A 27,416-nucleotide genomic window follows, 5' to 3' on the forward strand; every position below is an offset into this window, starting at 1 on the left:
TCATAAACTAAAAACTTGCATATTAACCTAATCTTTGTCTTCTTAACCCCAATATACATCTGGAGACTTCAAGCCTAGTTGTTTCTTCAAACAGAGATGATTTTAAGATACACTTTGATTTTTGTTATTTTTACTGCTGCAACCACGTCTAACGTTACACCTCCCTGCGGATTTTCAAATGGCTTTTATCTGATAAATTCTCAAAATGACCATCATAATGTTATTATAAGAATATCCTAATATTTAGTTAGACTTAATTATGTCTAACGACAGAAATCTGCTCCGATCAATGTAGGATCTTACAACATGGGATGCCCAACAAGGCAGATTATCATTTCCACGTACACAGTTGTGAAACTAAATATACAAATTATAGGAAAACATGAACATATGTTCTGTATGCCTTCATTCATGCATTCATTCATGTATTCATTTTCTGTAACTACTGGGTCGTAGGGGGCTGGAGCCTATCCCAGCTGACATTGGGCGAGAGGCAGGGTACACCCTGGACAGGTCACCAGACTATCACAGGGTTGACACACAGAGACAGACAACCATTCACACTCACATTCACACCTACAGACAATTTAGAGTCACCAATTAACCTGCATGTCTTTGGACTGTGGGAGGAAGCCGGAGTACCCAGAGAAAACCCACGCTGACACAGGGAGAACATCACCCTCTTGCTGTGAGGTGACAAGTTAACCACCAAATTAATTCTGTTCTACGTTCTCACAAAGGCTTGCACAGGTTATCATCTAAAGTATAAATGTGCATCCAGAGCAATGGGGATGGTCACAGAGCTTGCCACAGTGTACACTGCTGTGTCCTTCATGTTTTTAGGAAGTCAATATAACAGTATAATCGTAGTATAACATGTAAACTGAACAGTACTGTGGCACCTTTACAAGTTGGTATCATGGAGGTGATTGTCATTCCTCATCTCTCCAGCAGATGTCCCCCTGATGTCATCTTTTCCAGCTCCACTCAGAAAAGAGGCAGAAATAAATAATCCAATGTTTTATATTGTAGATACATTTATATAATATCTTTTTTTCTTTACAATGGAATTGATCTGTCACACAAGATGACCAAAAAAAAAGCACACAGTACAATCAATAAACCAAACCTATAGAACATATGATTGTCACTTACTGCGAGTCACAAAAAAAGTACATACCGTGAATAAATAATCTACAGAAATATGTACAATATGCACAACAAGAATTCAAATGGAAGTGCAAATAAAGCTTTGGATCCCTGTACAGGAAATAAGGTAAGCAGATGTAGATGGAGCCAGCTGTCCCCAACATACAGCGTGAAGCAAAAATCATCTAGAAGTCATAAGTTTACAGGACATTTAGTAACATTTAGGCTTCGAGCTCCTGCGTTTAATGATTTATAATAATGAGCTGAGCAAATTAAAAAAAAAAAAAAAAAATTATAATAATGAGCTGAGCAAATTAAAAAAAAAAAAAAAAAAATCAGAAATCTGAGAGAATTAAATGAACACATTAACATTATGTACAGTGTATCGCATTCCAACAGAAAACTGGAGAGTATTTAACGCTCATCGTCCAATGAGGATCAAGGCAACAACCACGGGACTACAGGCAGCTGAGAGAGATAGAGGCAGACAGAAAGAGGGATCCAGAGAGGAGGCGCGACTCACTGCAGCGAGGGAAAAAAAAAAAAAAAAAAACCTCATTGTGCTCCTGCTGGCTTCCTTAGCCGGTGCTGACAAAAACAGGCTGCGATATTTAACACTGTACATCTCTGTTACCTTTCCCCCCATCTAGACCAATGAGAGCTGGTCAAAGGAGCCGCATGTACGGTTGTGTGTGTGTACCTTAGCTCCTGTCGGGTTGGTAACACACACACACACTCACACACTCCGAGCACAATGCACACATGTGAGCTGCAGTCCTCTGTAATGTTCCAAACTTTAAAGTCTCTGGTGGGTTCAGGGGCTCCGAGTTACCCAGAGTTCAAGTACTCCAGCGCCACTTCATAGCAAAACTTGTACTGGTCCTGGGAGACAAGAGCAAACAAACAAAAACATTAGAGGGATGTGCACGGCCGGATCAACCTGCTAGGGGGCCCCGGGGCCAAAAAAAGAGCAGTTGGGCCCCGATTAGGGTCCGAAGCAATTTGACCGCTTGGAAAGCAGTTCTGACGGAGTGATTTAACCTCCACCTTCTCTCCTGTCCACCACCTGAGTACTAATGTACTTTATATTGCTGGAATACTTATTGACGGCCCCTCCAGTGTAGTTTGGCAGTTTCTGAGTCATTTCCTGACAATGTTGCTTGCCTTTTTTTTTTACTCAAATTACTTAATTTTGTTCTCAAAGTTAAAAGAAGAAAATTGCTGCTAAAAAGGGATGAAGGTGTATTACTGTAGTAGAAGCTGCAGGTCATACTTCATCCTCAAAGCTTGCAGAGGTGTACCGTCATGCCTCTTTGCATCAGAGCAGCAAAAAAGATCCATATGAACTAGCCTGTAAACTAGTCAACTTATCTTGTACTGCACTGTGAAACTTCAACTTTGTCTCTAACTATGTGTGATACAAAGGTAAAGTAACATCTACAGACTACAGTAGGCTATGTAAGGGATAAAGTTACAGAGCTGGGAGTGGCAAAATAAATGCCCACAGGCTGATAAACACCCCAAAGTGGGGGCCATGTTTGATATAGTGTAGTCCATATACAGTATGGTTAACTAACTTACGAAAGATGATGAGTATTTCCTTAACTTGTTGGTGGCATTATGGAAACTAGCAAACAAACAAGTCATCCATATGAACTGGCTGGAGTAATTTAGTAATATGCGCCATGTAAACACAAAATCATCTTAAAAAATTAAGATTTAAAACTACAGTTTGACAAAGAACCCCTCATCATAACAGGGCTCTTTTAAAGTAATAGGAGATATTATGGTAAATAAAATTGTGCTATGATATTTACGTATATCTATGTATGTGTAAAGCTGTTACATGAGTAAAGCAGGGGGTTTCATGGCCCCTGGGGACCATGGGATGCAATCTAGACCATCTAAAAATGGATGTACAGACATAAAAATAATAGTAATAGATAGTGATAGTAACAATAATAATACTGATAAACATTACGTTCATTTTTAAAACAAGCAATTAGCTTTTACTGATATTTTCACTTTAATTGTGGACATTTTTTTCCTCATAAAAAAGTTAAATAATCTAAAATACTTAAAACATGCAATTATTATTATTATTATTTTTTAAAAAACCTTTCAAATAATATTTCTAAATATTTCTATGAATTGATTTATCTACCGTTATCACCAAATAGTTTAGATGTACAATATCTAAATGCAAGTTGGTTGAACTTGTATGACACAAGAAAGTAGAATTTAGTGACTCTTAAAGAGACAATCCACTGATTTTACAAATAACAGTAAATTAAATAGACATCAGGGTTATCTTGGCTCCGGCACATTTCTGACAGAAAGCCTGTGTTAGAAACTGATGAAGAGGAGCTTGACAGATGTGGGTCTAATGAAAAGATGCTATTGGTTGCATTATAGGAAAGAAAGAGATTTAGCATCTTTGGAGCTTGACCCATTGATACCATGGACTATAAGTCAGGTTATCATGCTCTCCCATCGTCCCCCTAATTCACGGAAGTACAATAAATTGCTGGAGTACTCTCTTTGATTACCATCTGGTACTTTGTGAGGTCATGATAAACTCTAAAAAACGTCTTCTCACCAGTAGGTCCACCATGTTGGGTTTATTGTTCCTTAGTGTTTTGACAGCGTGGAAAACATCCACAGAGCGCTGGTGCTGAAGCATCTCACACACAATGCTGATGGCGCAGAATGTTCCGCTTCGGCCACCTCCATTCCTGAAATTGTCACAAAGGAGTCAAGTGTTAGGAAAATTAAATATCATTAAGACAAGTTTAGTAATTTAGAACGGTTAATAGTGACAATGAAGCTGACAGAGTGGTGAGGAGTTTCAGAGCTTTGAGATGCAGTGACGCTGTTCAGTCAGTAGGTGGAGATGTTTCATTTTTAATAGCAGCACAGAATGAACTTCCCTCTGCACTGAGAGTGGTGATGACTTACAGACAGTGGACCACAGTGCGTCCCTCGCCTCCGTCGTACTCTTCCTGCCACTTATCCACCTGTCGAATTAGCTTGAGGAAGGAGCGTTTGGACATGGGCGTGTCTCTGTACATGGGCCAGCCCAGGAACTGGAACTGCTGCACCATCCGGTAGCCATCCTGAGGCTGGGGGGGGAGGACACACGGTTATCCCGGGTTAACACACAGTAGGGGAGGAGGGTTAATCGCTGCTGTGCAAAGATGCAATCAGACTGTAAAGATGCAGCTAAGCTAAATTTGATGGCGACAAGTTGGACAAGAAATGGATAAGAGCGTGAGGAGTCACTGGAGAGATGAATGCGCAGATAGACGGGCTGATAGATTATCACAGCTCCAGCTGGAGACTGATCGTTAAGATCTGAGCTGCAGACATTCTAAATCACACTCAGACATAGCGATCAATAACACTTGTCAGTGATCATGTGTGATTAGATTGTAGTATGCCTCTGCCGGACAGATGCTGTTATAACACGTTCATATGAGGAGAGACTGTTGTGACAGCCACAGGCAGACTGTAGGGGTAAGGAGCTTATGCAGGTGACTGCAGGTGACGCAGGCGCAGGTCAGGGCCCTTTCTGTGCAGTGATGTCTGCTAGGTCAAAATTAAAGGGTCAGTTCACTCAAACAAAAAATACATAGTGTGACTGTCTGCGGTTTTATTTGGCAAACTTGTGAGGTATCTGTCTCTGAGATTTCTTCATCATCTCCAATTAGAGTTAATTGACTTTGGTTCATGGTGCTCACATAATTGAAACATGGGACTTAAAAACTTGTTTAAAGGAATACTTTAACCCCAAATGATCATTAGCATATCAGTTACTCACCCAATGTTATGCTGAATTTGTAAAGAAACTTTTTCTTGCATACCTCCACCGTGAACAAATAGTGACGATGGAAAAAAAATGGATGATACAGTTCAGTTCGGCAGCTTTTTTCCCCGTTTCAACTGTAAAAGTTGTGGATGGTACCCATGGAACTGTTCAGCACTGTCCCTATTTTTGGTCACCCCTCTGTTGGGGTACCTAGCACACAGATCTGTGAACACTGCAGTCCATTGATTGGATGGTCACTCTGCTCAGGGCTGAGTTGTGGCTGGTTTTGACACTTATGTTAACACTGTTATTATGTGGAAAGTTTTATTAGTAAACTGTAACTATAAAATGAAATGTTTTGCTGCCTCTTGCAGCAGCTGGAGTCAGAGGAAAAAATAACTTAATTCACTGGGCCGAGTGCCGGTGACTTTTAAGGTGGAACGTTTACTTGTAATGAGTACAGTCACTCCAGCAACACTAAACCCCTGAGCTTGCCTGAGAAGGACTAAATGCACAATCTCGCCATTTTTGAATATCCCGTGGAGAGAGAGACTCTCACTGCAGCCTGTTTTATTTTGTTCTGAAAGTGTCGGCGTGTAACCGCGTTCTTTGGACGATAAACAAAGTGCAGACTGATGGAGGACGAAACACAGTGAGTGCTGGACGGAGCAGTGAGTGACAACAACCTGGCCCACATTTAAGAGTACTGTTTGCGGGGGAAACACTAGGGACTAGGTACCATGTCTGAAGGGTTACTTCAGGTTCCAAAGGTACCATACCCAAAGGGTTTGGTGGAAACAGGGCTTTAGTTTCACTTTCGCAGGTGAACATGTTAACAAAGTAACTGTCAATCCTTTATAGTATACCTTTAACAAGAAAGAGAAATTATCAGATAAAAATAAATCTAATTTTGTGTAGAGGAAATATATTTTTTATTTCTCCTATCTCATTAATTATCTTGTGAACTGTCAGATTCATCTTGTGAAACCCTTTGGGGTCCCGACCCCCAGGCTGAAAACCACTAATCTAGGGTAATAGATATTGTTTTTGAAAAGGGAGGTTGTCTTTTGTGCATTGTGTTGTGGTGGAGAAGAACATCTCAGGAGGCAGTATCTCAAAAGCTGCTCTAATAAAACCAAAACTATTTCCAACGCTGGATTAGTGTTGATTGAAGGAACAGTCGGTTCAACTTCTACCTCTTTTACTATGTGTGAAGATTTCTCAAGCTGTCTAAGAGACATGTGACTCGAGGCGATCACACCTCGGTCCAAACACTGGTGCAGTGGCATAGTTAAAGAACAGAATGACTCTGCCGCTGCACAGCTTGAATGGACAGGCCGGCGTATGAGTGGGACGTGTGAGGTGTGCAGTCACAGAATAAATTGGCTGTTGTGATCACGACAGAGAAGACAAACAAGTTAGAAAAGTTACAAAAAATGGCCGGCAGAGCAGAAATGATAAATGTATCGTTTGTTGTTTTCCCCTAAAAAAATGATTTTTTCCTTTGAAGCGTGACCCTCCCGTGTCACCATACCCGTGCTGCGTTGTAGATCCGAAATATTCTGCTGATGATGTCCTCCTCCAAGTCAGCAGAGACAAACTCCACCTGGATGGGTCCGTGGCGGTGGACTCCGTTTTCTGGCCAGTACTGTGGGCACAACTAAACAAAATAGGCACGTACACACATATACATTCACACACAGAGACCAGCGCACACACACACACACACACACACACACACACACACAGACAAAACACAGAGAAACACACAAGAAAAACGAAGAAAATGGAAGATGATTCATTAGTTTCGGAAGCCAAACCATACTAATTGAAGTGACATTAATTTAAACTCGTTACACACAGATGTAAGAGGGTTATGCACGATTACAAAGTTTGAGGACATGAACCATAACAAACAAGAGGCAGAGAAGAAGAAGGTGAATTCATTTAATGTGAAGTGCCTTCTTTTTAAATATATGATGAATTGCTTCCTCACAGGAGAAAATTCAGACAAAAGCTGAAATATATTTTTAATAGACTAAACACTAAACACAGATGCACTAAGTATGAGAGCGCTCTCCTAATCAACTGACCCTTTGTCCAACTCATCTAACACAAGTTTCTGAAAAACCTTGACGAATTGTTCATATCTCCAAAAAAAAAAATACACTCTTTCTTAAAAGCTGTTTTTCTACTTATTTTTCACGCTGAGAAATATTCTGAGAATCTGCCCTGTAAATGAAAAAGTGTAATCAAAAGATTAAAAGATGGCTGATTAATAGAAAACTGAAAAAACAGATAATATTCATCCATCACCTTATTTGAATTGTTTCATTTGGCTAACTGCAACTGCATCTACTGCAACTGCATCTACTGCAACTGGTTATTCATTAGTTTTAACCAAAACATTTTAGCTAACTAATTCAACCATTTATCTGACTTTTTTTTTAACCACTGAGCACTTTTAGCTAAATTTCCTTTTATCCAACTGCTAACTATTTCCACTGTCCATTACTTTAGGTAATTATTTCAGTGGTAACTATTTTAACGACTTAAGTGTTAGACATCTATTTTGATAGTCAAGGACTCAAACATTTGCTGCTTTATTCTTTTTGGCACTTTGAGCACCCCTCTTTTGTGCACAGAAATCTTCAATGAATTGGCCATTCTTGCATTGATCTCAGCTTGTGGACCTTTTGTGGCTGTCCAGCCCAATTCATTGTTCTACTGTCCTTTGTTGTTTGTCTCTTGTACTGATACACTGAAGACAACCTTTTTTGTTGCCCTAAGTAGGCGCAGTTTCACAGCAGCCGTATGACTTTGCAGATATCAGTTTTACCCACTATCCAATTACTTTTAGACACCATGACATTTCAGATTTGTTTGTGGACTCCCATTCTGAAGGCTCAAGTTTGCCAATTTGTTGTTCGCGATCTTGGATTTTTGGAGCCAGAAGCGACTCAATGTGGCCATATTTGAATGAGAGGGTGGAGCTGTGGAGGAGAAGTCTTCATGGGTCTACCTGAACCCTAGGATTCAAGACCCGATCCAGGACAGGTACAGGTTGGAGTCCACATGGTCAGTTGGATGCAGGTCAGGTTCCATTCTATTAGCCTGGATCCCAGGTCTATTTATCATTATGTGTGATACCAGTGTGGATCCAAGAAAACCAATGATCAGCCCTGATCAAGAGAGAAACGCACTGGCGCAAAATGGAGTGAGCCCCACAATGTTCACAACTTTGATTAATTTTATGAAAAACCCTTTCACGACAGCTCCAAGAGTAGCTAGTCATCACTTTTTCTTATGTTTGGTAGTGGTTTTAATTTCCAGATGTGTCCGGTTAATAAAATAGGCTGAAGTTCAATCCCAGGTCAACATTAGGGTTATGTCTCAGGCACAAACAGGCCAGCTTACATATATTCTTAAATAAGCTGGTTCAAAACGTAACTCGGAATTAATTTCCCGGGTTGATCCGAGTTCAGGGCAATCATTTTGGAGACCAAAACCTGTGACAACTGACTGGCCTTTGGTGCCAGCCTCAAGAGGCCATTAGAGGAACTGCAGTTTTTGGCCCTTCCATGTAAGCTTAATTTTTAATTCATTTCTGGTTGTTTTCAAATTTGTTGAGCAACTCTACCATCTTTCCATGACAACTACAGAAGTATCCTCTGAGGTACCAATACCCTGGGATACCCCTTTACACCTTGCATTAAAAAGAGTCATGTAATCTGATTACATGATCTGGAGTTTATATGTCATCAGTGTCCACACTGATATCCAATTGAGATCATATTGTTCTGTCCAGCTCTGTCCCAGGTGACTATGGGTAACCCATGGGTATTTTTTCTCTATCAACATTTCAAAGTATATTCAAAAAGGAATCAATAGCTTAATGTAAAAGAAAAAAAATATTCCATAGTTGTAGCCCCAGTTAAAAAGCATTAAAAAGCGTTCACTGATAGTGTTATCGACTGTTCTGACGGTCTTGTTGAAAAGTGCAACGGGAGAAATAAACCCCTGGGACAGCATCATAAGAGAGGAAAAATCTCCCCTATTTCCGCTCCTCAGGAGAGAAATCCCAGTTAAGAACATGCACCTGCAGAGCCAACCGCCGGCCTCACAGCACTAAATCAGACGAGTGGAAGCGTACACACACAGATGGATAGATCCTGCACAGACAGACATGCCTACATGCAGAGTCAGGGACAAACAAGGGAAAAAGAGACTACCTGAGACGAATGCAAATAACAGGCCTGAGCACACGCATATAAATGGACATACAAATATTCGCTCGCATTGTTTCTCTAACACCCAAAAAACACAAACACATTTAGAGTCTGTGTGGCAGAGAGAGCACCACTTTCTAGCTTCCTTTGAGAGCCTGTCAAAATTTGACAAATTCAACAGATGCAGAAACAAAGATGCTGATGGAGAAGATAGTAATCCACCACCTCCCTCGTCTCCATCCACGCCCGGCCCCCCTTTCTCCCTTCCCACCTGTGCTGTTTCCTTGGCTGGCTGACTGGCTGGCTACAGTGAGAATATTGAATGAAAGGCCTTTTCTATTCAGCCAGTCAGCCAGTCAGTCAGTCACCAAGGGAAAGGGGATTTGGATGGGGAGAGCAAGCCTGGCTTCAGGCTTTGATCCCCGGGTGTTATGACAGAGCCTCAGGCTGAGAAATCTGGATAGTCTCCTCCACAGGCCTGTCTCTCCATCTACCCGCGCTTTCATGGCAAGTCCTCTTCCACTCCGCAGCATCCACCTCATTTCAAACATATACTGTTATAGGCATATATATGTGTTTGCCAGCACAGACACATCCTTGTTTTTTCCCTGGGTTCATACTGGAAGAAAACAAACAAAAAAAGCAATCTCTCTGAATCCAGTTCCCACGCTGTCCTTTGGTGTGACTTTATTAGATACAGACTTCTGATGAAAGGAACTGCTTCATCTGTTTGTCAGCATGCTTTTTGCAATATCTCCTGAGGATTATATTTTGTATTGTGTGTGCGTCTGTTAATGCACACATATCAGGTCGGGTTTACCTGGGCTGGGTCGACGTCGTTGAGCATTACTATGGATGTGCAGTGGTAATCCAACACCAGTCTCCAGAAGTCCTTCACTGTGTTTGGCAATGGATGCTGGGTTACTATGAAAGCAGAAGGCTGTTTGTAACTCTGGAGGAAAATAAAGAAAAAAGAAGCAAAAGAAATGTTTAAAAACTGTCGCTTATGCCTATGACATTGTATGTAAGCTGACAAGAATAAACCTATAACCATTTTAAAATGACCTCCATCCTTTGACCTGCCTCGCACTGAGTGCTGCTTTCTAATGGAGAATCCATGTCTGGGGAGATTATATGAGGACGCTGCACTTTTAATGTGGTTTCTGGCTCCCAAAGGTAGCCCAGTGGTGACTGAGAGGATCCTGTACCTGAGAGGTCACCTGCTCAATCCAGATAAGAGCCAAAAAGTCCATCACTGGACACAAGCTTTGTCAAGGTGTTCTTTGTTAGGTCCGCCCCGGATACAGTTAACACTTGAAAATTGCTATACATTGTATTCAAGGTTTGTGTTGTCCTGTGGTGCGTTTGAGTTACTGTGACAGATGACAAAGCTGGCATTTCATAAGCATTTGAATATTTTTCTTTCAAAACCATGCCATGACAAAACACTCCCATTTCAAGGTGGTCTGTTTATTAGCGGTTTCATCATACCACATAATCTTTGTCGATGATGTTTGCCTATGCAGACGATGTTAGCCTATTGTCATGAAATCGACATCATTCAAAATTAATCATTCATCATTCCAAAGTCAAAAAATTTATGTTGAACCTCAACTTTTAGGCCCAAAATTTTTAACCTTTTCCATGACTTCCGATATTTATTTTTTCTTGCCCCACTTGCCACGCTTTTCAAATACATCAGATTCAAACTCAATTTAAACATGGATTGTGCTACCTGAAGGGAGAGATGGAACGTGGGGAGAAAATGAAGCCATGTATGTAACGATAAAGAAAACATCATACACACAACAACGTTACATGGACATCATCCACGTAGAATTATGGCAACAATTTCATAACACGTAACAGAATTCCATGACTTTTCCAAAACTTTTAATGGTTTGGATTACTAACTCCATGACTTTTCCAGGCCTTGAAAACATGACTGTCAAATTCCATGGCTTTTCCTGGTTTTCCATGACTGTGGGAACCCTGAATTGATGGAAATTTTAACCTAGCTTTAGCCCAGTTTCCACTGAGCAGTACGATACGGTTCAGTTCGGAAACAGAGTTTACAATTCTATGACAACTAGCAAGCTCCATCATGAAGATCATGTGATATGATTACAACATCCAAAACAGCGAAGGAAATGGGCCTGAGTCTATTTTGTCGAGCGCTGTTTCCAAGGTCAAGCCTTGAAATTTTGGACCCTTAACTCAACTGTTAATAGTCTCAGTCTGTTTGAGTTGCCATCAGTGCAGTGACATCTCGTGTTTTAATGAAATCTGTGCTAAGAACAGCAGTTTTCTACCTTTACCAATATTTTCTAAGTAACGTTACCTTTGACACGAACAGAACCACGAACACGAACAGAACCTGCGGGTGTCCTTGTGAAAGGTTTCAGTTTTACTTTAATCATTTTAAATACAGACTTATTTGTGTTAATTACCTACATCAACGTAAGTTACGTAAGTTACTACGAGTAGCTATGGATGCACTGGTCGAAAAGTCAACTCTTGTTAAACAGAAACACCAGTAGCTCATGTTTAGTAGGAGTGATTGTTTTTTTTGTTTTTTTTAACTATAATGTCTACATTTTATGCCAAAGTCTGTCATCCATTAGCTGCGTTAATTTAGAAAATCAAAAACCTTTTCTGCTGTCGCTGTCAGCTGCAGACGATAACTTGCCATTGCTGTAACAGTGGCCCCACAAGATGATGGAACATACAAATCAGTTCCCTGATTCGTGTACAGGTGCAATGACTTAAACCAGGTTAAAATCTGACTTGAGTTTTTGGTTTTGTGACATTAATCTGAATCCACTTGCTCATTTCTAGATGTTCTCTCCATATATTTATTTTTAAGTCCAATCTTGCATAAGACCACTTTCAATATAATAGTCCTTTGTTTGCTAATGCCTTCTCTTTTATGGGTGGGTGGTATTCCTATTAATATTACACATTCAGTTGTCCCTTTACGCCTCACTGTACATTTTGTGGTGTGGTGATGTGCGTGCGAGAACTAGAAGTCCTTGAATCCTTGAAGTAGGGTTCAAGTATCAAGATTATAGTTCTGCCTTAAGATATTTCAGGCATGGCCATGATTGATTTTAAAAACAGGAATCTATTCTTCGTGTACAATTACCAATGTTAAGTAATCACACAAAGGGAAGTCGTTTGTATAGTATAGTAGGCTGAAACACAGATGTCACCACTCTAATTAGCCTTAATAGATCAGGATGTTTTCTTTAACATGTCAAAGGAAAAATACCTGCTTTGACATTACATGTGATGAGCGATTGACTAGAAAAGCAACATGTAGGAATGTTTCAGCTCACACAGAGAGGGGCAGCTGCAATTTCCTGCCTTGTGACTCAGTGTCAGTTTAGTACTTTAAAATCACAGGGGTTCAGTTAGCAAGAACTCCAGTAATGCTCCTTTAAGTGACCCTGTAAAGAAATGCTGGTGAATATGTCTTTTGTTTGACTCTTACATCCATGAGCGCAGCGTTGATGTAATTGGAACTCTCGCCATCAATGGTGATCAGGAAGGGGAGGCAGCGGTCTGGAGGGAGGACGTCCATGCAGCGGTTCTTCTCATGGTTCCTGGGCAGCAGGGCGATGCTGCAGTCCTCCACCCGCAGTGTGGGAGTCACCATATTCAGAGTCTGTCGGGGTTGAAGCAGAATTACACACTGTCATACTGACGCTGGAAGGTAGGCACTTGGGTCTTGAGCGTGCTAATTATCTCCCAATATGGTAATTAACAATGCAATTCTTTAATCAGTTACATTAGCGATAGCTCTTACTCCCCTGATGCGACTGTGATGAAACTTAAGGGGGGCAATGCATCTCATATAACACTGATTGGTCCAAGGAGGGGTGCTACTATTACAGATTAAAGCAAGGTGATATATTTGTCACTGATTGGCTCAGAGGGGGACTGCGCCATTCATCAGGGGACAACATGTTTACGGTTGTTTTGAACTTATCCTGCACTTCAGATTATGCTTTATTAGGTATTTGCATACAGTGCCTTATTTGCTTCATCATGTTAAAGGGGACCTGTTATGCATTTCCATATTTTGTGACTTATATATAATGTTATTATTAAGGACATTCATATTAAATGTGGCCAAAATGTTTAAATAATGAGATAGACGTAGGTAGAGGAAATCCCTGTGAGCAAAAACCTCAGGCACCAGACCCTTATATTTCCATTTTTTCTACTCTGGACACAGTGTGACACCGTAGTGTGCCGGATTTCTTTATACGAACACATGCTCCAGGCACGCTACTGTGTTTACTGTGTTTAAGTGTTTACATTGAGTAGCGTACACTGCTACATGTAGCTACATGCTATTGTCAGGGAACCATAAGCTTGGTTGCCGATGTTTTAAATTTCTCACTGATTTTGGGTCAGTTGTCATTAGAAGCCTTTATTGGTCATTTTTTAACAGTAGAAAGTGCAGCTGTTCTCTGTTACAGTCATTCCCTGGCTAAATGTACACTGCTAATGTACATGTAGCTAATGTGTCTGGAATACATGTAATCTAGGTTGCTGATGTTTATATCTCCCCAATTTCAGATCAGATTCCTGCTGGAACATGTCTGATTGTGTTTAAAAGCTTTTACTGGTGATTTTTTCCCAGTAAAAAGTAGTTAGTCTGCAACAGAGTGCTCCAGGATTGAGTCCTAAAACTAGAAAATTAGTTAGCATTTTAGCACTACTGGTTCCTCGTCTCGAAGTCAATGGGTGTTTTGAATGGGGTTTTGGTTAGATGCCTGAAATAAGGTCTGTGTTTAACATAAACTTTAGAGACTTTCACTTTTAATTCTACGACATAAAATACACCAGTCTAAAGAAGACGATTGCTTACAAGTGGCTCAATGAGACTACAGAACATCATCACCGCAAATATGGCTTGACAGCGTTGTTGTGGTGGTCATAGTGAAGTCATGTAACCGTAGTGTAGTTTGTTAATAGCAAGGGTGTCAAACACACGGCCTGGGGGTCTGAAAAAGCCCGCCAAAGGGTCCAAGTTGGCCCACTGGATGACTTGCACACCTACTAGTGATGCACTTGTGAAGGCTAAGAGGTACCAGGTTTCGGAAGCAAGTTACACAGTGAGTAGCTTTCTTCATGTAAAATGCTGCCTCAGAGGCTTTTCCACCCTGACCAGAATACAGTTCTTGTATTTCACTTAAATTTGGTGTGGTCAGAATCACTACACAGGAGTGGAAATGCACATGTAATTACAGTTAGAAGTAGACTGACTGAATGTGGAAAAACTGAGTATTGTAAACTAAAGTATTGTTGAAATTGCATTTGTTCCTCTGAAGGCTATTTCATCTCAGGCTATTTGTCATCTGTTTTGTAAATGGGTTAGCGGTTTTAAAATGTACTTCTTTGAACAAAAAAAAAAAAGGGAAAGATTTGGAGGTGTTTATTCTTTATAGGATATTATGCAATGGTTTTACTGGTCTGGCCTACCTGCGATCAAATCTGCCTGAATGTGGCCCGTGAATTAAAATGAGTTTGACACCCCTGATTTATAGCCGTTAGCTTTTTTACTTCTGGTGATTGCATTTAGGTTTCAAAAGTCATAAACGTGGTCTTCATTTGTGGAGATAGATAGACAGCAAAATAGCTGAACAAAATGTGTAAGTATCATAAATGTTTGTGTAACACTGAGCTAATTTTCTGCAATAATTTCCAATGGAAAAATCCCACTGGCTTTTTAACAAGGACAGGCAACGCTAACTTCTGCATCGGCCTACAGAAAAACATCACCCCTGTGGCAATCTATGACAGTGCAGAGACACCAAGATACTGAAGACCTGGAAACACTGACCAGTCAAAGCAGACTGTGCTTTATTGGGAGAGGGGCATCAAGAAACAGGTCTGACCATTAAAGCATGTAAACATGTTCTAGTAGGAACCTTAAATACAAGTGTGAACCTGAACATGTGCATAAAAGGCCCCCTTTAAAATATACTCACCCTAAACTCCTCTTTAATGGGGCTGGAGTTGGTCTGCGGGTCCAGGCGGTTCATGTCGTAGTACACTGAGCGGAGCTGACTGGCAGGAATGGTAGTGTCGCCGCAGAGACATGCCTCCAAGATGGCATCGTGGATGAAGACATACTGCTCCTGCAAAAAACAGCATCCTCATTGCGGATCCATCAGACTTCTAAGACTCATGACAATGGACAACATATTATTATATTTTTACCAGCAGCAGCCGCAGAAATGCATGAGCCTGTGTTTCTCTGTATTTTCGCTAGAAGAATTCAATGACCTTTCCACGACCTCACCATAATTATTCTTTACCCCTGAGGCAGTTTCTATGACTAATATTTGTTATTGTCTATGTTCAAAGGTTACATTACATATTTCTGCATTTTTTTGTAACAGATGATTTAATTATCTTATAAAACTCAGAACTGCGTGACATTTTAAAAACCTTGAAATATTTAGAGGCCTGGAAGAAGATATTTTCTTAAATTCCATGACCTTTTCAGGTTCATCATGACCCTGTTCAACCTGGGTCGCCTTCGCCGTCCCTTGAGACTTCATTGTCATTATTGTCATGATCAGGGCAATGACAAGGCTGACGTCTTAACAACATAAACAGCCCACCACTGTCCTTTGCTCCATGCAGAGCAAAACTGGAAATCGCGACACATTTCCTCCTCCTCACATCAGTCAGTCAAGCAGTCGACATGGTGACACAGCTTGAGGCTTGATGCAAATCTATTCTGAAGTGACATTTTCAGCTGACACTCCCTTGTCACTTCGGACCAAAATCCGCACACGTGCACAGGGGTCACTGATTTACAGATTTACAGAGAAACATGTGTTGCCATTTGTTAAGTCTAGTGCAGGATGTGAACTGCTGACCTGAGAATTTGACTAGCTCGGGCCGGGGTCAGCGGCGACACGGCGCTCAAACCAGCACCGGCAGATTGACAGATCTTATCTGTGCTTATAAACTATAAACAACAACAAGGCTTTTCATTTCCGCGGACAGATTAAACCTCGTTGGAGAGTTAGTGTCTGGCCGCAGGCTCAGGAGCTATGCCAACGAGCCTGAACACCTGCGAGGGAAAACACACACATACACAGTCTTTGAAGGTCACTGAACTTGCGGAGAGTGACTCAGGGTGAACAACATTTGGTCTCCAGTTACTCAAATCCCCATTCGGACGTCAATGATGAAACATTTGCCCATTAAGTCCAATGACGCCTGTGATTTAAAGGGAATTACGGTGAAATGATGCATCCAACGAGACTATGGACACCTCCAGATGGCCAGTGTTCAGGAAAGCGCAAAGTCCTTCGGTAGCCCCACACTGGCATAAAGCTGGAGGATGAGCCAGGGATGTTTTCAGCCATCAATATGAGCTAAATGCTCTCAGTTACAAGCCTCTAAACCCTTTTATTATAACATGCATTGCCAAGCACTCATGGTTAGCATCCAGGGAAATAGTTAGTGTGCACTCCAATAAATGTTTTTTTTTTTTTTTGAGAAGTGATCATAAACATGTAAAGCTGTAAATATAAACACTATTCATTTGACATTTCTAAATCACTGAAGAGCCCTCGCCCTACAGCCGTCACACAGAGGTCAATTTAGACAGGTTAGTTACACAGTGAAATATATTCCTACTGTTTGAAAAATGCGACACTTGAACTGGCACTTGAAAATGACTGACAGCTAGAAATTAAAACTAATTATGCTGCATTTTAAAAGATAATGGGCATCATCAGTCATTGGCAAATGGCTGGAAATCTTTACAGACTGGATCGCTTATGCTGCAGAAATATTGACTAATAAATGTCAGGTATGATGATGAATTTTTCCTGAAATAATACATGTTTTTCATTTAAAAAAAAGCTCCTTCCTTTGCTGCTAATTCAAAGCATTTGTTCTGAAGCGCCAGAGAAGTGTGGCTTATGCTAAGAATTACTCGCAGATACCAGATAATCCACATTTGATGGCAACAGCCTGTCGAGCTGCATCCTCACACTTCCTATCACTCATGAGTCTCTGCGGGCAGGCCAAGCTCTGCCAAGGGGGACACCGTGGGACCAGATTTACCGTACCTCAGTCTGGACCATGTTGACCCTCCGTGAGCGCAGCTCCCGCACGCAGTTGTAAATGTCCACCACGCCCTCTCTCTCCGCCATGTCCAGCATGATGTCAATGACGATGAAGCAGCCCGTGCGTCCCGCCCCGGCACTGCGGGGAAACAGATTGGAAACCTCAGATGTGCAATAGAAAGCAGAGGATAAGAGTTTGACATTCAAAGCACAGCGTAATTAAAATATGAATGCAATGGTTAGGTTTTCCACAGGGTTATTCAGATGGCTGTGATAAGTTTGGCTTTTTTCCTTTTGTTTGCTTTTAATAGCCATATCTTAAAAAGCTAGTTCACAAAAACAATTCCTAATTTATCTCCACTGATATCTGACTGTGATGATAGTTTTTTTTTCATGGCCCAGAATTCAAAGTGTCATATTTGAAAGAGGAATTAACATATTATTCCGCTTATAAAGGAATAGCTGAGCTCATGAGCATTCCCATTCACGCAGTGCTTTTACAGCTGCAGCCTGGTTTGGTCTGGTGTGACCACTAGCATGTGGTGGCTAATGTAATATACAATTATCACTAAAGTTCAAAATTCTATTCTACTTGTGGTACAGCTACTTCTGTATGTTCTGGCATTCACCCTTATCCTGTAGTTACTTGTGGCTGCTATTCAGCACAAGTATCTCACTTTAAGTTATTTGTCTGTAGTTTTTCTGCCTCTGCCTAAATACAGTAAAAGGTGAATGGGATTTTGTCTTGGTGTTAATAACACTGACAAATTATATGAAAAGAAATCAAACATGTCTTTTCAAAAAAGGTGTCCTTGTACTTGGAATAATGTGCATATCTTTGCAGTCAGTACTTTATTTGTAAGACTTTCTAATGAAAACTGTTCTCAGACACGGATCTGCATGCCTTCATACCCTTCAACACCCTTTAAATCCCTGCAAGAGCAAAGGGAGTTTGACAGACAAAATAACACTGACAAATAAATGTCACACATCGGAGAAAATAGTGTTGTTCTTTATATTCTTTAAATCTTTTTACATTCCAGTGTGTCTCCAAAATATTGGCTATAATCTACAGCTGTACACACATCCATTTCCCACAACTCTGAGAACATTTTTTGGAGAGTTTCATCAGCTACCTGGTAGGACAGGAAGCTTGTATACAGAAGAATACCCTGACTGGTCTGACAGTAGAATCAAAAACATAAAACAGAGCGGTCAGCTCCGGTGCGCACCGACCTGCAGTGAACCACCATGGGCCCAGCATTGGTCAGAGTCTTGGACTTGACTCTCCTAATAAACCCCAGCAGGCCCGTGGCATGATAGGGCACCCCGTGGTCCGGCCAGCCCGTGAAGTGAAACTGTCGGATCTCCCGGATCTCGTGAGCCCCTCTCTGAGGAACAGAGCCATCGTGTTAAACACACAAAGCGCAGCAGAAGACAGCGGGGATGTGGTGAGAAGAAAGAGCATACAGTGTACAGACGATGTGAGAGGTCCTTCTAAAGCAAATACAGAGTGGGATTGAATACAAACACACACTTCATGGGCAAAGTCGAGGAGGGGCTGAGCAAAGTTTCCATTATTTAACAGCAAACAGGATGTTCAAGGCCATTGTAGATGTATTTCTTTACATACTAAAGAACTTATCAGTCAGTTGGTTTAACGTATTAAGAGCAGTTTTTCAGTTTGGATTGAATTTAAAGGTCCAGTTTGTAGGATTAAGGCTGATATATTGGCAGAATTGGAATATAATATAAGTAAGCTCATGATTTCTTTAGTGTATAATCACATGGAAATAGGAATCATTGTGTTTTTGTCACTTTAGAATGAGCCATTTATATCTATATAAAGAGCAGATCCTCTGCTACAGATATCACCATGTTGCACCACCATGTTCCTACAGTAGCCCAGAGTGGACAAACCAAACAATGGCTCTAGATAAAACCATACGGCTAATGTAGTTAGCAGCCCCTCCATGATGAACAGCATCAAAAAAACACCATCTTTTTAAATGTAAAACTGCTTTATTCAGTGATTTTACCAGTTTAAACCAGTGGGTCTGTTTAATTTAGAGAGGAAGAGACTTCTGTGGATACTTCTGCTCCTGGTAAAAACCCTCTGAACAATGTTGGAATGAAGACTGGGAGAAATTTCACCTGGTTGAAATCTGCAGTTCTAACCACTTGATAAAACTAAATCTCACTAAATCTTACACACTGCGCCTTAAAGTTTACTTTATAGGTGGACTCATTGTCACACTTCAACAATTATAATGTGGCTGTAACCTCAAGTCCTGTTTGTTCTTCAACGTTAATTAATTAGTATTTAAAGTTAAACAGAAAGAATCTACTGGTCTCTAAGGGCCCCACTGGGAAGACTTTAAATAGATAAAGTGCATGCTTTCACCAGCGAAAGCACGTGAACACACATGAACGGTTTTATGTTGGGGCTTCAGGACACTTGGATCACTATGGACGAGCAGTATGGAGATATTTTGTGGTTTCAATTATGTGTTTTTGGGCGTCTGAATCTGGGGCGCCATAAGCTTCCATTAGGTGGAGTTGTGTTGCTACCCCCTCTCCCCTGGGATCTCCGCAAGTGTTGTGAGGACTCTAAAACTTGACCTGAGCCTCCCTCGGCATATGGGTGAGTAGATAATGGCTGAATTTTCATTTTTGGGTGCACTATCCCTTTAACAGAGACTAGCTCGCCGACATGTCCAAACATAAGTCTGATGCTGAATAAATTAAACTTTGTGGACCTTGAGCAAATGACTAAGGGGAAATCTGACCCCCGTGGCTGGACCAGTTGGGAACCACTGCACTAGATTACTCTGATTACATGGTCTCTCTTTGTTCATGTCTTCTTACAGTTACTTACTGTTCAAAGTTACCACTGTTTGTGTGGAATTTTAATTGATTATATCATCTTTCATAGTATTCTGGTAGTATGCTTTTTTTGTTTGAACAATCCCAGTGAATATTGGTACAATTAATGTGTTACTTTCAGCCTGTTCATGTCAGTGTGATCTGTGGTATGGGGAGTTGGGAGATGCATGCATTGCTGCCCAATAAAAACTTTGGTAAGCACAAGTCATATTGCTGTGGCCTTGGTGAGTGGTTTTCATGACAGACACAACTAAGTCAGTTATAATTAAGTCACAGTAGCAAAGAAACTTTCGAGTGGTGCTTTTGAGCTATGCACAAAACCCATAATGTCTTCAGCCAAAGGTTCAAGTCGAGTGCTGAGCACAAGTATGAACACTGTTTCAAATTTCTCAGCAGACAATGGAGGTTAAAAAGCGTACCTTCTCTACAGCAAAGGTCCTGATGACGTACTCTGACAGCAGCTCAGTTTCTATCAGCGTCACCTTGATGTCTCTGTAGATCTCCGTGTCATCAGGCCAGTACTTACAGCACTTCACCTGAGAGTGACAAAGGCAAGTGTTTCATAAGCACATGCACACAATACTGTAAGCCAACTGCAATGCTTTTACATCTGCACACACACACACACACACACACAATGCTTTCTTTTACTGCACACACACTCACAAATTATCTGAATCTCTGCGAGTGTGCAGGCCATAAAGATAATTGTCACCCCACATTTGCCACCTTATATTTCAGTGTCAGGAGCATTTCTTTGAAGTCAAAATGAGATTTGCTTCTTATTAGTTTCAACCCCTGGTCAAGGATCTGCTGTAAATGGGAATCTTACGTATCGATGGAGAGCTCATTCTCACATTATTGCTTTTTTCATTCTCACATCGATAATGTGAAAATGAGTCTAAAGGTAGACCGTGCACACCCTGGAACAGAGCGTGATCGACACCGAGGGCGTGTGAGATTTGTCCACCTTAAGTTTTTGACTACCAGTGGAGAGAAATAGGACAAAACATTAAAAAAAAACTGTATTACAATTGGATAAGGGAGATATAATGACAATCCAATAATGCTATGAAATAATAAACCCTCAGCTGTTTAAAACAGATTTCCCAATAGAAACCTAAAACACCCCACTGGAAATATTACTTGTATTAGGTATCATAAGAGTGCAAAATTACCCCACCCCCTCCAACCCCCCTTCTTCCCCCCCCTGTTCAATTAAACTGTTGATACAGAGGGAGTGCGGCTGGTAATAGAGATTGAGATCATGGAGGTATATCAGAGAATGATAATTTTTGATGAGGGATAAATGCGACATCAGCCACAACTAGATTCAATTTTCATTTCTGGAGTCTATGCGCTGATTAGGAATGAAATGAGATTTTGGTTTGTGGAGTGACACAGACAGAGGGGGGACTTTCAGGTCCCTCTCTCTGACACCCCTGATGACTAATCCCCGATGACAATCACAAATCTGCCGTCCGCTTCCAGCCAGATTGAATTAGGCAAAAGCCATTACCTTATTAGATCACTCTGAATCAGGCGCCTGGTTTGGGGGGAATTAGCCTTTGGGCTAAATTATGCCAGCGTACACACAGATGTTCTGTTGCCTGGGTACGCTTATGAGTGTGCGACTTAGTGTGTACCCCACTCATTCGCTCTTATGGATAAAGTGTATGGAAAAGAAGCTCACATAGCATCACCTCATCACACACTTCAGCACACCACCTTCCAAAGCAAATACATCAAAGTGTGCTGAGCGCCGCCCCTGTGTGTGAAATCAGCGGGACACAGAGGCTGTGTGTGCCAGGATTTCCCAGAGTTCATCAGCAACTGTGCCGAGCAGATGGCCCACTGTGATATGGCGGAGTGGTTTTATGGGGCCCTCTGTGGAGCCACCGTCACTGTGACCAACTGTGCCTACCGCCCGCCATTGGACAAGGATCATATAACAGACGGTTTGGGGGCCGGGGCCCGCTGAGGACGGCACCGCAGCTAAGCAGGTGTGGAGAAGGTGTGGGGCGGGGCGGGCTGGGCTCAGCTACTGTAGAGGAACGGCCTAATGAGGTACCTAGAGATGGGCCCATGAATCATTATCAGCTCTGCTACATTTAAGCCCCACCAAAAATGCACATCAGCAAAATCAAGGTGTGCCTGTGTTTAAGGGGCTTTCAGTGTGAATGTGTTTAAAATTCTTGGAGAAAATCCCCTGGCAGTCAAAGCATTACACTGTACGTTAAGACCTTCATTTTCTCTTGATTATAACCTAACCAGGAGGAACTACAGTGCGAGTTAAGTGGAACAAATTAGGACTGAAGTAGGGCTCTGGGTTTTTTTTCTCTTTTTTTTCCGAGGCAGACCACATGCTATAGTGAACAAAAAAAGGCTCTATCATTAGTTTGAACATTATGAACCATCCTCAGCACTCAATAACAGTCCCCTTTTGTCCAGTAGGGACAACACTGAAAGATGTTTATGCTTAAAGGAGCCTGGTAGGAGCTGGCGGCTACAGCGGAGTATAATCTCCTGTTATAGAGCCACTCAGATGAAACAGTACTCAGTTGCCTGGATGCCTCTCTGGTAATGAAGGCCATCAATCAGTTTCTTCTCACTTCTCACTGATCAGATAGATGGAAAAAGAGCTGGCGGCACACGAGACCCCATGCCTCACTAAGCCAGCGCGCACACACACACACAGAAACATCTGGACGCCGATGTCCAAACACACAAAGGCACTTAAAAAAGATGGCTCCGTTCGCCTTCAGATGCAATCAGGCTGTCAGTCGACTGGGGGCAAGGTAATCTCATTTGAGATCTGCGGTTAAAGTGAACATCTAATTAATACCCACCCTGCCCACTTCCACCAGGTTGGTCACCATGACGATAGCTGCCGTGTTCTCCTGCCAGACCATCCTCCAGAAGTCGAAGACCGTCTCCTGCATGGGCCCTTAGAGAGAAAAAGGGAGGAAATTAGTTTTTGGAGTTTATTGTATAATTTTAGAATTAGTGAACTACATGTACGGTCACTTTATTACACGACCAATTCATTCTGGTCCCATTTTATACTGCTCATTGCAAGAGAAGCTATTTTCATTTTCTGTCCTCTTTACTAACTTTTTAGTTAGTTAAACTAACTTTTTAACCTGTTGTTGCTGCTGAGTCAGTTTGACATCCTGGATATATCCTTCAAACACAGACTGTAGACCCCTCTGTCTGCCTCTCTCTGGAATCACTCTTTCATTTCCCCAAAAATATGATAATATTTCTTCAGGGAGTGCAGTTAGTTATAGTGTGGGCTCCATGATTACTTGGACAGCTTGTCGGGCCCTCACAAAAAGGCGGGGCTTAGCAAAAGGTCAATTCCAAAACAATATCACAGCCTCTATTCTACTAGAACGACTCTCCACCACAATTTGAAACCTGGCTGCAGGGATTTGCTCCCATTCAGCCATAAAAGCATTAATGAGGTCACCACTGATGTTGGATGATTAAGCCTGGCTCACAGTTGGTGTTTCAGTTCATCCCAGAAGTATTGGATGGGGTTGAGGTCAGGGCTCTGCGCAGAGCAGTTAAGTTTCTCCGCAACAATTTGAGGAAACCACGTCTCTGTGGAGCTTTATTCCATCCTTTCACGTTTGTTTCATTCTCCTGTCTGTGTGAATGATGTGAATCATTTGGATTTGTTTGTACGTTGGTCTATTTTGTACACACGGCATCTACTGCATGTCTGTTCATCCTGGGAGAGGGATCCCTCCTAAGTTGCTCTTCCTGGGGTTTCTTTCAGGGAGGAGTTTTTCCTTATCTAAGGAAGGGTCTAAGGACAGAGGGTGTGTATGCTGTACAGACTGTAAAAGCCCCTTGAGGCCAACAATGATTTGTGATATTGGGCTACATAAATAAAACTGACTTGACTTTGCTGACCCTTGCCTTGTCACAAAAGCCCCTTTTACACTGCCTCTTCAAAGCAGTAATTTCATGCTGTCATTCCACCTACTGTATAAGAGGTACAATCGCAGAATGGGGGGACAGAGTTGTCGCGCCTTTACTGAGGTAGTAGAAGCGCTGATATGACGTCTGTTTAAAGCCTTGTATACACTGTGCAATTTTGGGCTGTCCCAGACAAAAGATGACCAGCGTGGAAGAAACGTGCTGATATCTTTGGTCGTGGCTCTAAAATGGTGGTCCCATGTCGCACAATGAGAGAGAGGTTCAAGGATGGTCATTGTCATGGTCTTGTGATCAAAGACAGCCTGGAATGAATTCAGACAGTGTCAGAAATTTAGGTTGACCGTCTCAATGTGTGACTGCTGTTATCACCTACATCTACTAACCAACCAATAGAAATGCAGCATGAAATGATCCACTGGCGCTAAACCCAAACAAACAGATGTATAGCAGCTCGCCATGGAGGCAAAACGCGCTAAAAGAAATGTTTGGGATTCCAGCAAAGAGGAAAACCTTGTCAAGTTCTGGCAGCAGAAGCCTTGCCTGGATGATGTGTCCTCCAGCTCTTACTGTGATTGCGTAAAGAAGGACGAAGCATGAAGGAAGTAGCAGTGCAGTTGCTGCTGCCAGGTGAGCAACCTAGCAGCTAGCTAACACAAACAGAGACACACCGCAGAATAGAGTGCCCACAAAACTTTAGGTAAGGTGACCCTCTATGTTGTGCTTCACAGTTGGAGAGGCATCCAGCATCCTTGCGCACGGTATGGGAAGCCATTGCATCGTACGTCATAGCCTGCGATTCAGTAGGCGCTGTCATTGTACAGTCTACATACATCAAACTTGATGTCATACCCAAGTTTATTAGATCCATGTCACACAGTGTAGCTTGCGCTGAACTTCTAAGATTGCTAAAATCTCACAATTGGCAGGACAGGATAATGGGCGGCACGGGTATGACGTGTGGCGACGTGTTATGCGTGTGACTCACGAGCAGGAGATTTAATAAGTAGCCTTGTAACAGTTAGCAGCTAACTCAAAGAGGAAGAACAGTGGGTGTAAATGTCAATAATCATTAACTCTTTAACAAGAGATAATGAGGTCTAGGCGCTCCTTACCCTCTGTACAGAGGACAAGATCAGCTGCCATATAACATGTTATAGCCATTGTTATTGATTAGAAAACAGTGTCGATACATATGTTATATGTCACGATAGAGGCATTAGGTTGCCATTATTTAGTTCTGTGTAAAAATACAAAGGTAGCATAAAGACGGGACTTCATAGTGGCCCTATAGCTCCATCTCTGTGTGAAAACGACACAGTTAGAAGCAAACTTTCATTTAAAATATCGCAGTATGATGGAGTATTAAGATTTCAATAATCCAGGATGGGATATACACATACTATTCTCATCTTCTGCTCATATTCATGCAACCTTATAGTACCATCAGTCTGTAAAAGTTCTACACAGTGTCAGGCAGAACAGTGAGTGGTAAAATATCAATAATCCCTTCCTATATTCATTATTATTAGTACCCTCTTGTATAATTCAATGCACTATTCCTCACTTCTTTTAAAAATTGTTTGCATTATTTACTTTATTTATGTATATGCTGAGGTGACATTTTTTTTTTATCCCAACCTCACCCCAATAACGCTGCTTCTCTGTCTTCAGCGGCAGACAGAGAAGCAGATCAACTTACACACAATATACACACAGGGGATTTGGAGGTATTACAGTGCTACAGCAACAATGCAGTTTATGGAGCATTTTCCCTCCATTTTCACTGCTTGGATCGAGCATTGAAAAACATGTCAAACCAGATTTATTTATAGTGCTTCCAACAACGGATTCATAGCAAAGTGCTTACTCCACAGCAGAGGGCTTAAATACAGATGAAAACAAGAGAGTACAAATAAATCACAAATTTAAAGACGAGGCTACAGCCTGTGAGTGTGTGTGTGTGTGTGTGTGTGTGTGTGTGTGTGTGCTTGTGTGCGTGAAGCTCAAGTAATTACCACTACACCTCATCTGTTCAACACCAACCTTTCGCCCGAACCGGACCCTAACGCATCTGGTGAACATCAAAATAAATGAGCAGCGAGCCATTGACTGCCTCCAATATTTAAAACTTCACTGAGCAATAATTGTGGATTGATAGGATTTTAATTATTATTCTGGTTAATTAAAATTATTAATATTAGTTTTAATCAAGCACCAAGTGAAAAAAAAAATTACTTCTGACAAATTAATTAGTGAATGCAAATCTCTGCAGTTGTGCATTCTCCTGTGCTGGCCTAAATTACCTGGAGACATGACAAATTATGCAGACACACAGAGAGAGACACAGGCTAAGACATGGCACAGACACAAACTATTAGGGGGTTTTCTTCCTTGTCATTTATGTGGAAAATAAATTAAATAACCTTTAGGCCCTTGAAAGCTGTTAGAAAACAAGTCACGTAAAACAGCTGAGTTAATTTTGTTGGTTTTTGGCTGACAACATTTGGTCAGTCTCCAAGTTTTGATGTGAAATTCAACACTGAGCTTGTTAAAAGATTTGTCAGTGACAAAAGATTTACATATTTACACTTTTTTTTTCAAGTATTTTTTTAGCCTTTCTGCTTCTGTGTGGACAGACTTGCACCAGGCATCTTAACTACCAAGTCACTAACCAAAACCTCACTGTGGAATATTACGGACCACTTTACTACTAGAGCAGGACAAAGCATGTCTCAGTGTCTTCACCTGTTCACACACTGACAGAATTACACTGCTTGCATGGCTGAAGAAACATATTTGTGTCTGTTCTTCGAATTAAAGGTGACCCCTTATTTATAATAACATAATATAATATAATGTTACAATGTCAAAGTATGTCAAAGTAATCCCTGTGAGCAAAAGCTTCCTGTTCTGAATATTTTGTTTATATTATTTACTAGATGGATGTCTTGACCAGGTCAATTGCTCCAGGCACGCTACTGCAAGTGTTTTTGGTTGCTGATGTTGTTAATTTCCCAAATTTTCGAGTCATATTCCTGCTGAGAACAGTTGTTAAAGGGAAATTTTCGGTTTATTTCAACCTGTCTCTTATCGTCCTAAATTTGTTTCAAGTGACTAGTGACATAGAAATAATAGTTAGCTTGTTCAGGCACGCTATGAGATCGCTGCTTGTTCTCGCGATATTTTGGCCGCGCTTTGGAAAGCAGAGCTAAATGGTAAACAAACATGGCAGCACACTGGTAAGGTAAGACAACACGTTTACATGTCGTTTTCTATATGTTCTCTGACATT

General features: G+C 41.3%; 1 protein-coding gene across 1 annotated transcript in view; it reads right to left on the reverse strand.

The window, feature by feature from the left end:
• Positions 1-1,447: 1,447 nt before the first annotated feature.
• Positions 1,448-27,416, reverse strand: part of LOC126382826 (receptor-type tyrosine-protein phosphatase mu-like) — a 224,656-nt gene continuing 198,687 nt past the window's right edge. Inside the window, exons 24-34 of the mRNA XM_050032912.1 lie at positions 23,027-23,124; positions 20,597-20,713; positions 18,528-18,682; positions 17,295-17,430; positions 15,189-15,338; positions 12,680-12,853; positions 10,007-10,138; positions 6,492-6,605; positions 4,108-4,271; positions 3,749-3,884; positions 1,448-2,031 (exon numbers count right to left, since the gene is read on the reverse strand). Of these exons, the coding sequence (XP_049888869.1) occupies positions 1,978-2,031; positions 3,749-3,884; positions 4,108-4,271; positions 6,492-6,605; positions 10,007-10,138; positions 12,680-12,853; positions 15,189-15,338; positions 17,295-17,430; positions 18,528-18,682; positions 20,597-20,713; positions 23,027-23,124 (1,430 nt within the window). The 3' untranslated portion in view covers positions 1,448-1,977. The remainder of the gene's footprint in view (positions 2,032-3,748; positions 3,885-4,107; positions 4,272-6,491; positions 6,606-10,006; positions 10,139-12,679; positions 12,854-15,188; positions 15,339-17,294; positions 17,431-18,527; positions 18,683-20,596; positions 20,714-23,026; positions 23,125-27,416) is intronic.

The sequence above is a fragment of the Epinephelus moara genome, chromosome 21 (genome assembly GCF_006386435.1).
Source record: "Epinephelus moara isolate mb chromosome 21, YSFRI_EMoa_1.0, whole genome shotgun sequence".
NCBI classification, from domain to species: domain Eukaryota; kingdom Metazoa; phylum Chordata; class Actinopteri; order Perciformes; family Serranidae; genus Epinephelus; species Epinephelus moara.